Below are 12,225 nucleotides of genomic sequence, written 5' to 3' on the forward strand. Positions count from 1 at the left end.
CCGCTCAACTGCTCTTGGACTAAATAATTCCACTCTCAGTCAAGTTTGAATCATCAAGATCCCTTCACGTCTACTTTTCACAATCTTCAAGACCTCCAATATGGGCTCTATGGTATTTATCCTCCGTCGACCTCGTGCTAAGCTCGCATCTCACGGAAAACATTGTATGAGTGAGTAGTTAGACTAAGAGCCAACTATCTCGCAGTTTTCCCAGAGATGATAGTAGCGCTTGTCTACATCTCTCATGAGGATGTCGAACCCCTGGTCAATGCCACCGAAACACTTGAAATCAAACAATGGTAATCGGACTTGACATGAATCATAACACCCACCGCTGCTGAAACCACCAAGTCGTCTATAGATGAGACCGGAAAAGAGCCAGCTGAACCTGTTGCTGAACAAATTGCACAAAGTCGATTCCTTAACATTCATAGCAGGTGGAACAGAATACTTACCGAGCGCGATCGGAACCATAATCTTTCATTATACGACTGTTTGTAAGCTTGTTACGCCTGTGCTTCCTCCAAGGCGTCTCTGGCAAATCATCACCAGAGACAACAGCACAATGTCGGCGGCTCAGACACTGGGACGGATGTTGGCTGGGATTGATCAGCTTGCTAGTTGGGAAAGTAGCTGACGGGACCTCTTTCTTTGGTGTCTGTATTTACTGAGACCATATTGGTGTTGGATTGTGTTGGCTCTTGTGTTTACCCCCTTCTTCATCTCATGGATTGCCTTTTTTGAATCCTTTGTTTTCCTAGTCGTTGTCTTGCCTCGGTAGACTTGTCCTTTCGGGCCATTGGAGGTCAGCTTGGCTCTTTCGTTGTGGTATCTTTTCACATGCTTTTCCCGGAGCGCTGGAAGCTTCGAGGTGCGGAAATATCTGATGTAGCTGTCTGAAACCGCCAGGATGGTACGTTGTTTTGTCTATACGGAGTGACTGTTCTCCATCCCAATTGTCTTTAGAACAATTTGTTACTCCTTATTAATATGGTTCTGCGAGTCCTGGGCTGGGAGATTTTCTATTAAAGTATTATTCAAGTTCGGAGTATGTAATTAACAACCTTTCATGGTAACGGGAGCCAGTCTTTGTTCATGGAAGAATAGACAAGTCAATTGAGACAAGCTCCATAAGTTCCAAACATAGGATGCGAATGGGAGATATCTAAGCGCAGAAAACAAAAGAAGAAACGTGAAAGTTTCAGAGTATAAATGGCTAATAACAAACAGAATATCTATAATTTTTTACGATATGACCAGCTCAGGGCATGGCCATCAAGATTGAAATGACAATGGGCGGTACGCAACCTACGATGAGGCCTCAAGGGTGCCAGGACGTTCTGTAGCCTCGGCAGGCTTGACATCATCCATTCGCTTGTTCTGGATGAGTCTCTGTAATTTGTCATGTTAGATGGTGTTGCAAAGGACCACTGAGCATGTGAATGAAGTAGAAAGATGAAACATACCAGCAGGTTCCGCAAGAGGACAACAATGGTGACCTTTCCAATAGAGGGAACGAAGAGCGAGGCCTTGTCTCGGACCTCGTAGGGGAAGTTCTAAATCAGAACAGTCAGCAACAAGCTCTTAATCAACTCAAAAGCTCTAATAAAACATACTTTCTCGCTAGAGAAATTGACACAAACAGCACCCTCACGCAGAAGGCTGGTGTCGAACTTGTACTTGTCACTGGGAACACCAGTGATAACCACATCACAAAGCGGCACGACATCCTTCAAGGTCTTGCCGTCAAGATCAACAACTTCGTGCGTATTCTTCCGCAATCCCTCACCACGAGTGAACTTCTGCACACCGGTAATATCAACGGAGTAAACACAAGCACCATCGTTAGCCAGCAGAGCAGCAAGCGGGCGACCCACGACCTCAGAGCGGTTCACAACGCAGATTGTGTGTCCAAAGAGGCGATTTCCGTAAGGCAAGATAGTGTTGTAGATGTTCAGGTACTCGAGGATCTTAATGTTGGCCAACGGGGTGCAGGGCAGGATGGACTTCTGGCGCTTAGCGTCGTCCAGGAAGCGAATGTTCTGGTACATGTTGAAGATGTAGCGGTGGCTTAGGCCTTCGACGTCCTTGTTGATATCGACAATCTGCTGCAGGTACTGGTCCTGGCGGGTGCCGAAGATAGGGTAATAGACGATGATGCCGTCCACGTTGTTGTCGGTGTTTGCGTTGAGGATGGCTTGTTCGATGTCATCGCGGGACACTTCACGCATGGTGTACTTGAAGCCACTGGGACCGAAATTGCGTTAGTAAATTGTTTCAATTGAGTTGTTTGGTGTGCTTTTAGACTTGTTTGGTTGTTTGGTTGTTTTTTTTTTCTGGCCGAGGGGTATGTATGAATCATACTTCTGACCCCCACCATTCAACCCACCAAAGAAGCGATTGGAGCCATTGAAGCCGGATAATATCAAGATGGCGTAGAACTCACTTCTCCTCGCAGGTCTTCTGTGTCATCTGCGCATACATCAGCGCGGCGGGGTCATTGTTGGCTAGCAGGCCGACCAAATGAGGCGGCTTCTCGAGAGTCTTGAGGCCTTCGTGGACTTCGCTGAGGAGGCGGTTGGCAACATTCTTGCTCAACATCACCTTGCAGGAGGAGGCAGGCTTATCGGTAGGGGCAGACATGACGAGAATAGGGCGAAAATCACAATATAATCAGTAACAGCGAAGAGTGAAGTTCCTCGCACGCGGGGGACTTGACCATCTCCGGGAAAACTTTGATCGCTTATCGATAACAGCGGATGCTGGTTTCGGCCGCAATTGCCGGGTGTCTTTTGTGTAGATGTCGAGGGTATAGAATATCAAGCCTGAGATTCTAGATGGACCTACAACTTATGACCATTGCCTTCAGATGGTTGGGGTGTATATCAATTTGAATGGTTTTCAGTTTGGGGCTAACTTTGAGATGTCTTCATCGGGTCGATGCGAAAACTTATAGTAGCAAAAAAAAAAGAAAAAAAGCCTACAGTCTACAATTACAGTATGAACGATTGAACAAATGAAAATAATTGCGGTCCAACATGGAGAGCCTCAGGAGATCAGACGGAATTAGAGCGGTCGTCCACCCATCTCGCGCCCTCGATGCGCGGATAAAATCTAAACGTACAGGATATAATCACATTTTGGCAGACCAAAGTCATTTGAGTTCTTTCTCGAACAGCACTACGGGAAATCCCTGGTCCGCCTCCCAGGATCATGCAGATAATTACATCGCTACATCCAGAGGCAGACTTAGGATCTCCTACCAAGCACCGGCACCAAGAAGAACAGAAAAACAATGGGCTCAAAATTGTACAGGCTATCTTGTCTATACACATAGAGTCAAGAAAACAAAGCCGACCACGAAGGATCATCCGACTTATTTCTTCACTTATGCGTTGAAGGTGGAGTTGAAGGTGGAGATGACCTTCTTGAGGGTAGCCTCAGTCTCCTTGGAGACCTGGCCCTCCTTCTCGATGGTGGCCTGGATCTCGGGGTGGGAGCTCTTGAGGTGAGCAAGGAGGTCGGACTCCCAGGTGAGGATCTTGTCAACGGGGATGGTGTCGATGAGACCGTTCACACCAGCGAAGATCAGAGGAACCATGTCGGCAACGGCCATGGGGGAGTACTGCTTCTGCTTGAGGAGCTCAGTCAGACGCTCACCACGGGCAAGGGTCTGCTTGGTGGAGGCATCAAGATCGGAACCGAACTGGGCGAAGGCAGCGACCTCACGGTACTGAGCCAAGAACAGCTTGAGGGAACCGGCGACCTGCTTCATGGCCTTGACCTGGGCGGCGGAACCGACACGGGACACGGACAGACCGACGTTAATGGCGGGACGGATACCCTTGTAGAACAGCTCGGACTCCAAGAAGATCTGACCATCAGTGATGGAAATGACGTTGGTGGGAATGTAAGCGGACACATCACCACCCTGGGTCTCAATGACGGGAAGGGCAGTCAAGGAACCAGCACCGTGGGTCTTGTTCATCTTGGCAGCACGCTCGAGGAGACGAGAGTGAAGGTAGAAGACATCACCGGGGTAAGCCTCACGTCCGGGGGGACGACGGAGAAGCAGAGACATCTGACGGTAAGCAACGGCCTGCTTGGACAGATCATCGTAGATGATCACGGCGTGGCGGGCGTTGTCACGGAACCACTCACCCATGGCGCAGCCAGTGAAGGGAGCAATGTACTGCAGGGGAGCGGCCTCAGAGGCGGTGGCAGCGACGATGACAGAGTACTTCATGGCATCCTGCTCCTCAAGGGTCTTGACGAGCTGGGCAACAGTGGAACGCTTCTGACCGACGGCGACGTAGATACAGTAGAGCTTCTCCTCCTCGGTGGCGTTCTTGCTGTTGTTCCAACGCTTCTGGTTGAGCATGGTGTCGAGAGCGACAGCGGTCTTACCAGTCTGACGATCACCAATGATCAACTCACGCTGACCACGGCCGATGGGGACCATGGAGTCGACACACTTCATACCAGTCTGCACGGGCTGGTTGACGGACTGACGGGGCAGAATACCGGGGGCCTTGAGCTGGGCACGGCGCTTCTCCTTGGTGTTAAGGGGACCCTTGCCATCAATGGGGTTACCGAGAGCATCGACGACACGGCCGAGCAGCTCGGGGCCGACGGGGACCTCGACCTAGATGTGGTATTAGAGACGTTGCGAAGGGGGTGATGGATTCAGGGTCCAATATCAAAATGAACCCAGGGGTTGGGTTGAGATGCTTACAATCTCGCCGGTACGCTTGACGGTCTCACCCTCCTTGACGAGACGGTCGGAACCGAAAAGCACGACACCGACCTGGCCAGCCTCGAGGTTCATGCACATACCCTTAACGCCAGAGGCGAACCTGAAGACAAGTTAGTTTTCCGGACTGGGTGATGCCAAGACTTTGGGGGTTCACATACTCGACCAGCTCCTCAGCCTGGACGTTGGTCATACCGTGGACACGGGCGATACCATCACTATTTAAAGCTCAATCAGTTTCTATGTCGATGTTGTGTCGAATGTTGATAAAGAATGGCGGATTCGATGGGATTGTAGCCGGGGACCGAATTTTTTTTTCGCGCCCCCAGCCGCCCTGGGAGAATTGACGTACCCGACCGACAGAACACGACCGGTCTCAGCGAGACCAGCCTCCTCAGAGACACCACGGATGCGCTGCTCAAGGATGGAAGAGACCTCGGTAGGGCTAGCCTTGGCCTCGGAAGCGTAGGAGCGAACGCTGTTGAGAGGACCGGCAGCAGCCGCGCGGACCTGTAATGGACGAAAAACCTGTTAATGACCGTCTCATAGTAGGACGATGTGTCCGAGCCATCGTTGAAGTATCGTAGTCGAGGTGTGATGAGGTATGAGCATCGATCAAGCTCAAGATTGAGATGAAGGATGTTGAACTGGCGATGGACGAAGGCGGCTAGGATGGGATGGACTCACCGAGGCGATGCGGCCAGTGGCCGAAACAGCCGCAACGGAGCGGCTGGACGACCGCAGAGCGTTTCTGAACATTGTGAAAGGGGGTTCAGAGGATGGGAGGATGAATTCTCTGAGGGAGAGATGTAATTGGGGAGAGAGAACGGGAGAGGAGAGAGGATTGTGGACGGGAGGGAGAGCTTTGTCGTCGGGGGGGGAGGATTGGATTCTCAGGACTTGCGCTAAACCCTTTCGGACGCTGGGCTCTCCGAGGTGGCCCTAGTGTGAGGCCACGGTGTATCTCGTCCGCTTTTCCTTACTATATTTTTACATTTGAATCATTATTCTCTTCTATATTTTAATTCTATAAATTCTCCAAATTTTTCAAAATATTCTACGAGGCCATAATGAGTTACTTTTCGATTTGCATTGCCGACCGGAAAAGTGTGCCACGGGCCACTCTCCTTCCGTTTTTTTCTCTTCTCGGATCGGCGGAATCCCAAGTCAGGTGAATCGCTTATGTCATGGTTTTCGTCACGGCAACCGAAGACGGGTCCCGTACACTATGTGTACTATAGTTGGGAGGCTTTGATCGTGTCCTTCTTCCCTATTTTCTATCTCCAAGTCTATACAGAAGAACATTGGACTTTTCATACAATACAGTCTTGGTCAAAACAGCAACGCTCACTCCATGGGAAAGGCATAAGTATAGACCAAGTTGGTCAACGACAATGCAATATAACACTTGAAAAAGGGATTGGAAAAAAAGAAACGACACAATTCGCTCTGTCAATAACATACATATGAACATGAAGCAACGCACCCATGAATTCACTAAAACGTTCACCATCACCCAATACAACCCGAGACCATACAGTCCCGGTCTTGGCGAGCAATATATCCCCTTACTGCATGCTGCATGCACCAGCATCTACTGCTCGGTCTTGCCCTTGCCCTTGCCATTATCGTTCTTTTGTTTCCGGAACTTCAGAATCTCCACCTCAACACCCTTCTCAAAACGCTCCTTGAGCTCCGGGCGATATCCGAAGAAGAACAGAACCTCCATCCAGACAAATAGCGGCGCAAGCAGGAAAGCCTGAACAAGATTATCCAGCAAGGCGGGAGCACGCTTCTCAAATACTCCGTGTCCGATAAACTGTGCCAGCCATGACACAACTTGGATACCTCCGGCCCAGTAGTTCACGGTGGTGCCGTATGCGCTGAGGAAGTAGTTTCCGTAGTATGCAGCTGCGATCAAGGGGGCCGCGAGTAGGCCGCCGGCCATGGGCTCTAGGAGGATGTAGAAGGTGGCGTAGATAATGGCGCCGATTGTGCCGGCGTTTACCGGCAGGTAATCAATGTGGAGGGCGTCCGGGAGGGTGACGAGGGGCGGGCAGTTGCAAGCCTTGAGAGTCACGGTTAGTACTTTTGTACACTAAAGATAACTTCTTTTGTTCAGAAATGCCGAGGTGCGCGTACGAGGACGATGCCGGTAAACAGTATGGCTGGAACGCAGGTGATATGAATTGCAACATTGATCTGTGCTGTCAGTAAACGTTGTTCGTCATTGGCAATGGGAGTAGGGCCGCTGTACGGGATTGTGATGGTAGGCTCCGTACTAGGTCACAGTCAGCTATAGTCGTTCTGGGAGTTGGACGTGACCACTTACGAAGAGCAACTGTTTCTCAAGATTAAGCGCCATGTTGCCGGGTTGGGAGCAAAAGATGGAGAATTCTGGGGGAAGAAAGTTTTGCGGGGCGATGGGATCAGACAAGCATCATCTTTATCGGAAAGCGTTGAGTGGTGCAATTGATATTGAAGGTCCTGGCGTCATGTGGCTCAGGCCGAGGGAGACGTTGGGTCTTGGCGTAATACTATACATGAGCTCCCAGGCATGACAATCCCCGATGCACAGGCCTATCAGACCATTCACATTATAGTTTCACTAGGATATCCTGCATTGCACTTTAGGGGTTTATGTAGCTCTGATTGGACTTCTCCTCCGTGTCGCATTAGAAATGGTCAACTGTATAATACTGTAATGTCTAGTACGGAATGTTTCGGTGCGGCTTTACATAGACTGCTATACATATTTTCCTACAAGTGCGGGTGTTTTTCTATTGACAGCTTTTTGCTTGTATGATATAGAACTAGATGGGGTATCCAGATTGTCAATTAAAAAGGTGGTTGCAAAATGATGATTTAAATTCAAGGTACCAGGGGGCGGATATATATATACCTTCACACTCTACATCCAAACGAATTTTGAAACACAAGAACCAGTCAACTACGACCAGTCAAGGCTATATATAGACAACGACAGGATGCAAGTTGAATTGGAGTCGCGAAAGCAGGAAAAATTTGTTGTCTACTTCTGTACATGTTGTCAAACATGTATGGTCTGCTATAGATCATCGAATCATTCTTCATATAAGAAGCAGTCCTCCACTCGATCATGGCCAAGTCATTCTGAAGCACCCTATTGACTACCTGCTTTAGTAAGTAATATACTGAATGAAGAAGGGAGATTCAATGATTCTAGACGTGCAAAGATCAAGTCACCAAGTCCACTTCCCACCATTCAAGAATCGTACCACGTGACTCCACCACCCAAACTTGGCCCACCAGACCGGAGATGCTCTTACGAAGGGAAAGCTTGCGCCTGCAGCAACTGTATCTGCCTCCTCGTTCAAGATCCAAGGCAGATACAATTTCTGCCACTCCCACTGGTACTCGGATATCATCTCGCTCATTTCTGGCAGCCACATTTTGTTTGTGCTTTATCCGTTGCAGGTCATGAGCTCGTGGTCGAAAACGCCGTCCCTCGACCTCGATTGACAGCATCACTGTCCCGAACGCGACTTGAATAGTTCTACTCCGCACGGCATTAGCGCATTTTCATCCAACCATAACCGCGAATATGTTCTTCCTAAAAGAAGAGACCAAGGTGATCTCCATGCACCCGTCCTATTTCGGACCTAACATGCGAGAGTACCTCATCGGTCGACTCAACGAGGAGGAAGAGGGACGGTGCACAGGTGATCACTTTGTGATCTGTGTCATGGACATGGTTGATATTGGCGAGGGACGGGTGATGCCTGGAATTGGAATGGCGGAATACACCATTAGATATCGTGCGATCATCTGGAAGCCATTCCGTGGTGAGACGGTATGCACTTGGGATCCGAGGCTGTCCATCTCCTTTGAATTCTTGCTGACTGAGCTTAGGTCGATGCCATTGTTACTTCTGTTAAGCCTACGGGCATCTTCACCCTGGCGGGCCCATTGTCTGTCTTTATTGCGCGAAAGGTATGTTTTTCGTTTCCTCTGACCATGGACCTTCTGAGTTTCACTACTGACAGGCCATCAGAACATCCCCTCCGATATCAAATGGGAGCCCAACACTGTGCCGCCGCAATACACTGATCATGCCGATCAAGTGATCGAGAAAGGAACCAGTTTGCGGTTGAAGATTCTTGGTGTCAAGCCCGACGTGGCTGCCATCAATGCTATTGGCACCATCAAGGAGGATTATCTTGGGTAAGTTGCTTTGGACTCGGACCACCGCATATGATATCTCTAACGCGCTTATTCCTTAACAGACCCTTGTAATGAGACACGATTGCAACACATACCCACCTTTTTCACCCATACGATAATCTACCATGCTATCTATCGTTCCTCGAAGATACGGCAAATGCTTGGAAGGGCTTTACTGCCCCACAGAGAAATAAAAAACAACCGGCGGGTCAGGAGCTGGAGTTTGACAAATCCCTGCTCGATACACATGGCATACTTTTGATTTGAATGGCCATCAATGAAGCACTGGTCTTGTCTCTTACCCGTGAACGTCTGATTTGAGCGGCATTGCAGACAGCTGAAACAGCTTCCGACTCGCCTAAAGATCCTGTCAATCGCTGAGGGCCTTCTCGGTTCAGTACTCTGAAATCTCCAATGTACATTATGTTACATCCATGGATGTCCAACCCTGTGCAATCCATCCCCCCTGTAGAGGCTGAGGCCAAAGTGTATCCAGTTGCCGGAGGGACGCGGACCCCAAGCCAAGCCCCCAAGCCTAGGCCCGTTAGGGTGAAACACTGGCGTGTTTTCAAGTGTTTTTTGAGAGAATTTTAGGGATTTTGGCGCGTTTTCTATTTGCATTTACAATTATTTTCTTATTGAATGTTTGCATATATGCAAGGTACCGAGCACTAACTGGCTCTAGCGTGCCCCTGTATATTATTTTGTCGGAGTACAACATACATACTTGGCCTCGTATACGGCTTCCTCTCATTCTCTCTCTTAGAAATAGTTTTCTTGTAACTTCGCATCTAGCCTCCTTCTAGATAATCCCAGAGCTATCCTATCTGGACTATCTCCCTCTCAATCCCCCGTCCCTATACGGTTGACAATGTCCTACTTCAAGACCGAATACCAGCGGTTCCTGGATAACCCCAGGACTGCTAAATTGGCCGACGATGTCTCCTTGATCTACGTTCCTACCACGACGAAGTTCGAGCAGGCCGACAATGTGATCACTCATGTGTTGAAGAACGCGAACATTGTCAAGACAAAGTCAAACCAGGTCATCAGCGCTATCGAGGGATCAGACTCGCTATGTCTAGACATGGAAACAACCCTCGAATTCACTGAGGGTGGTGGGGTTTATCTCCCCTCGCTCGATGATAATTTCCTGGCCGACCGTGTTGCGACTTTCCCCACGGTAAATTCCCCGACGCGCGTCGCGTTATCGAAAGCTAATGCATAGTCCTGCAGGTTCACATCGTCCACTTCGATGCCAATCAATTGATCAAGCAGATCAGAATCTACTGGGACCAGGCCTCATTGTTGAAGCAGGTCGAGGTTATCGGAGCGCGCGGACGTCAATGGCCCATTCGTGATGGAAAAGATCAAGTTCGTCTCCTCAAGAACGCCGAGACAGCGCGTGTGGCTCCCTCGCAGCCTTCTTCTCAGAATGTGGAGACCAAGCTCCCCGATCGCTCCTCATCTCCGGGCAAGCGCCGCTTCAAAGATCCCTACTCAGCCAACTCCCTGACTGAGCTCCTCTCGCCGAACAAGGAGGTCACCGAAGACGAAAGCCGCGCGATTACACCCAAAAACGCTGCCGCCAAGAGATATACCCAAGACCCCTACGGAGCCGGTTCCTTGACTGAGCTCCTCTCCCCCTCAAAAAGGCTCCCGCCCCTGTGGCTCCCTTTGCGCCTTCGGCTTCGCGACCTCCCGTGCGCAACTTCAGCGACATCTTCGTGAAGAATGACGGTCCGCCCGACTTGTCCAAGAACGGGCCCGTTGACGAAGATCGTCATTTCTACAAATCCGCCCCTGGAAAATACAACCACTTCGAGATCGGTGGTGACAACACGGAGCGCGAGACCAAAGCGGAAGTCAAACAAGCCAAGACCCCACAGTTAACCCACTGGGAATTCGACGACTTTGAGACCCCCGTGAAGAACTCACGCACCGCCCGAGGAGAAGAAGTGCGCCACTTCGGCTTCGGCGATAACGAAGAAGGCAATGGATCCCCCAATCCAAGCTAAACGTGATCAAGCCCCGTCGTGACGCAGATCGTCACTTCGAGATGACCGACGAAGAAACCGAAGACGACGGACGGATCATCAGCTCATTCGGCGGCCGTGGCAAACGCCTCTATGAGAACCGCCTCTTTGATGACGATGGCGAAGCCGAGCTCTCTGAGCGCAGGCAGAAGAACGAGCCTCTGGCCGCAGGCGCCAACACCGCCAACCGCAACAAGACCTTCGCTTCGCAATTTGAGCTGGGGGATGAATCGCCCGACGCCAAGGAGAACAAGCCTACCCAAAAGCACGATGCACACAATAAGATGATGGAATCCCACTGGGATAACTACGACGAGCCGTCCCCCCAGGTCCCTACCCAAAAGCACGATGCACACAATAAGATGATGGAATCCCACTGGGATAACTACGACGAGCCGTCCCCCCAGGTCCCTACCCAAAAGCACGATGCACACAATAAGATGATGAAGTCTCACTGGGATAACTATGAGGACCCTTCCCCGGAGCCTATTAGGAGAAATGCCACCGCGCAGCGCAATCCTCTCGGCCACAATCAGCCCAGCTGGAACCATGGAGACGACAACTAAGTGAGCTAGTGCCGGTCTGTGGCTTAGCTTGATACGCATGATACCACGTATGTATCCCTTGTCAGTGGCGAAGTCGTCTCAGCTCCGTCTTCTTGTTGACAAGTACGGCCGAATCTTTCCGATCATGAGCGATATGTATCGATACCCGCATGAATTTTGGACATTTGTCCTTGAAATTGCAAACTAACTAAAAAAAGAGGCTGAAGGCTTTCCCATTCGCGCTGGGAACTTTGCAGTTGCAGTCGAGTGTGGAATGCCTGGTCTGTGTGTACTACTTTCAACCCTTGCCTTCTTGTCTATTTTTCTTTGCTTTTTTACCATTACCTTGCTTGAAGTTACCAGTGTACAAGTTTATTTCCACAGCGAGTTTCTTTTATCTGTTAATTCCATGGCGTTATATTTCAATTCTGATCCGTAAACCTTTAGGTAGCGTAGAAGAACATCATACATGTCTACTAAGTGATCATAAAGATGTTATCGTTGAAATATTCAATTCAGTCTCATAGCTAAGTTGTCCAAAATAGTGAAAAGATGCTAATCTCGTTCAGTCTCGGATGTCCATCGAAGCTTACCGAATATCCCAAACGATATTTTCCAAAGACGCAGGATGAGCGAGTGAATGTAAGTAGGTTTTCCAGGTCCAAAATATGTTATCTTTCCTCCACAT

At 49.6% G+C, this 12,225-nt stretch overlaps 7 protein-coding genes across 7 annotated transcripts; 3 read left to right on the plus strand and 4 right to left on the minus strand.

The window, feature by feature from the left end:
• Positions 1 to 1,308: 1,308 nt before the first annotated feature.
• On the minus strand, positions 1,309 to 2,643 carry N7500_009251 (methylenetetrahydrofolate dehydrogenase (NAD(+)); the record flags this gene model as incomplete). Its single annotated transcript, XM_056680392.1, has 4 exons — positions 1,309 to 1,392; positions 1,467 to 1,556; positions 1,617 to 2,247; positions 2,447 to 2,643. The coding sequence occupies 4 exons, from the start codon at positions 2,641 to 2,643 to the stop codon at positions 1,309 to 1,311; spliced, it is 1,002 nt and encodes a 333-aa protein (XP_056527774.1).
• Positions 2,644 to 3,388: 745 nt separating this feature from the next.
• On the minus strand, positions 3,389 to 5,512 carry N7500_009252 (F1F0 ATP synthase subunit alpha; the record flags this gene model as incomplete). The annotated part of the gene is made up of 5 exons (XM_056680393.1): positions 3,389 to 4,645; positions 4,736 to 4,856; positions 4,915 to 4,971; positions 5,106 to 5,263; positions 5,441 to 5,512. The coding sequence occupies 5 exons, from the start codon at positions 5,510 to 5,512 to the stop codon at positions 3,389 to 3,391; spliced, it is 1,665 nt and encodes a 554-aa protein (XP_056527775.1).
• Positions 5,513 to 6,347: 835 nt separating this feature from the next.
• On the minus strand, positions 6,348 to 7,118 carry N7500_009253 (2-hydroxy-palmitic acid dioxygenase MPO1; the record flags this gene model as incomplete). The annotated part of the gene is made up of 3 exons (XM_056680394.1): positions 6,348 to 6,821; positions 6,896 to 6,955; positions 7,086 to 7,118. 3 exons carry the CDS (start codon positions 7,116 to 7,118, stop codon positions 6,348 to 6,350), a joined length of 567 nt encoding a protein of 188 aa, XP_056527776.1.
• Positions 7,119 to 7,974: 856 nt separating this feature from the next.
• N7500_009254 (uncharacterized protein) lies at positions 7,975 to 8,184 on the minus strand (the record flags this gene model as incomplete). The annotated part of the gene is made up of 1 exon (XM_056680395.1): positions 7,975 to 8,184. One exon carries the CDS (start codon positions 8,182 to 8,184, stop codon positions 7,975 to 7,977), a length of 210 nt encoding a protein of 69 aa, XP_056527777.1.
• Positions 8,185 to 8,336: 152 nt separating this feature from the next.
• Positions 8,337 to 9,028, plus strand: N7500_009255 (DNA-directed RNA polymerase II subunit RPB7; the record flags this gene model as incomplete). The annotated part of the gene is made up of 4 exons (XM_056680396.1): positions 8,337 to 8,585; positions 8,645 to 8,725; positions 8,787 to 8,956; positions 9,019 to 9,028. The coding sequence occupies 4 exons, from the start codon at positions 8,337 to 8,339 to the stop codon at positions 9,026 to 9,028; spliced, it is 510 nt and encodes a 169-aa protein (XP_056527778.1).
• Positions 9,029 to 9,827: 799 nt separating this feature from the next.
• N7500_009256 (Nucleic acid-binding OB-fold) lies at positions 9,828 to 10,974 on the plus strand (the record flags this gene model as incomplete). The annotated part of the gene is made up of 3 exons (XM_056680397.1): positions 9,828 to 10,139; positions 10,193 to 10,623; positions 10,674 to 10,974. The coding sequence occupies 3 exons, from the start codon at positions 9,828 to 9,830 to the stop codon at positions 10,972 to 10,974; spliced, it is 1,044 nt and encodes a 347-aa protein (XP_056527779.1).
• Positions 10,975 to 11,015: 41 nt separating this feature from the next.
• Positions 11,016 to 11,558, plus strand: N7500_009257 (Nucleic acid-binding OB-fold; the record flags this gene model as incomplete). The annotated part of the gene is made up of 1 exon (XM_056680398.1): positions 11,016 to 11,558. The coding sequence occupies one exon, from the start codon at positions 11,016 to 11,018 to the stop codon at positions 11,556 to 11,558; it is 543 nt and encodes a 180-aa protein (XP_056527780.1).
• Between the last annotated feature and the right edge of the window lie 667 nt (positions 11,559 to 12,225).

This window comes from Penicillium coprophilum, assembly GCF_028826855.1.
Source record: "Penicillium coprophilum strain IBT 35676 chromosome Unknown utg000006l_segment0_segment0, whole genome shotgun sequence".
Classification (NCBI taxonomy): domain Eukaryota; kingdom Fungi; phylum Ascomycota; class Eurotiomycetes; order Eurotiales; family Aspergillaceae; genus Penicillium; species Penicillium coprophilum.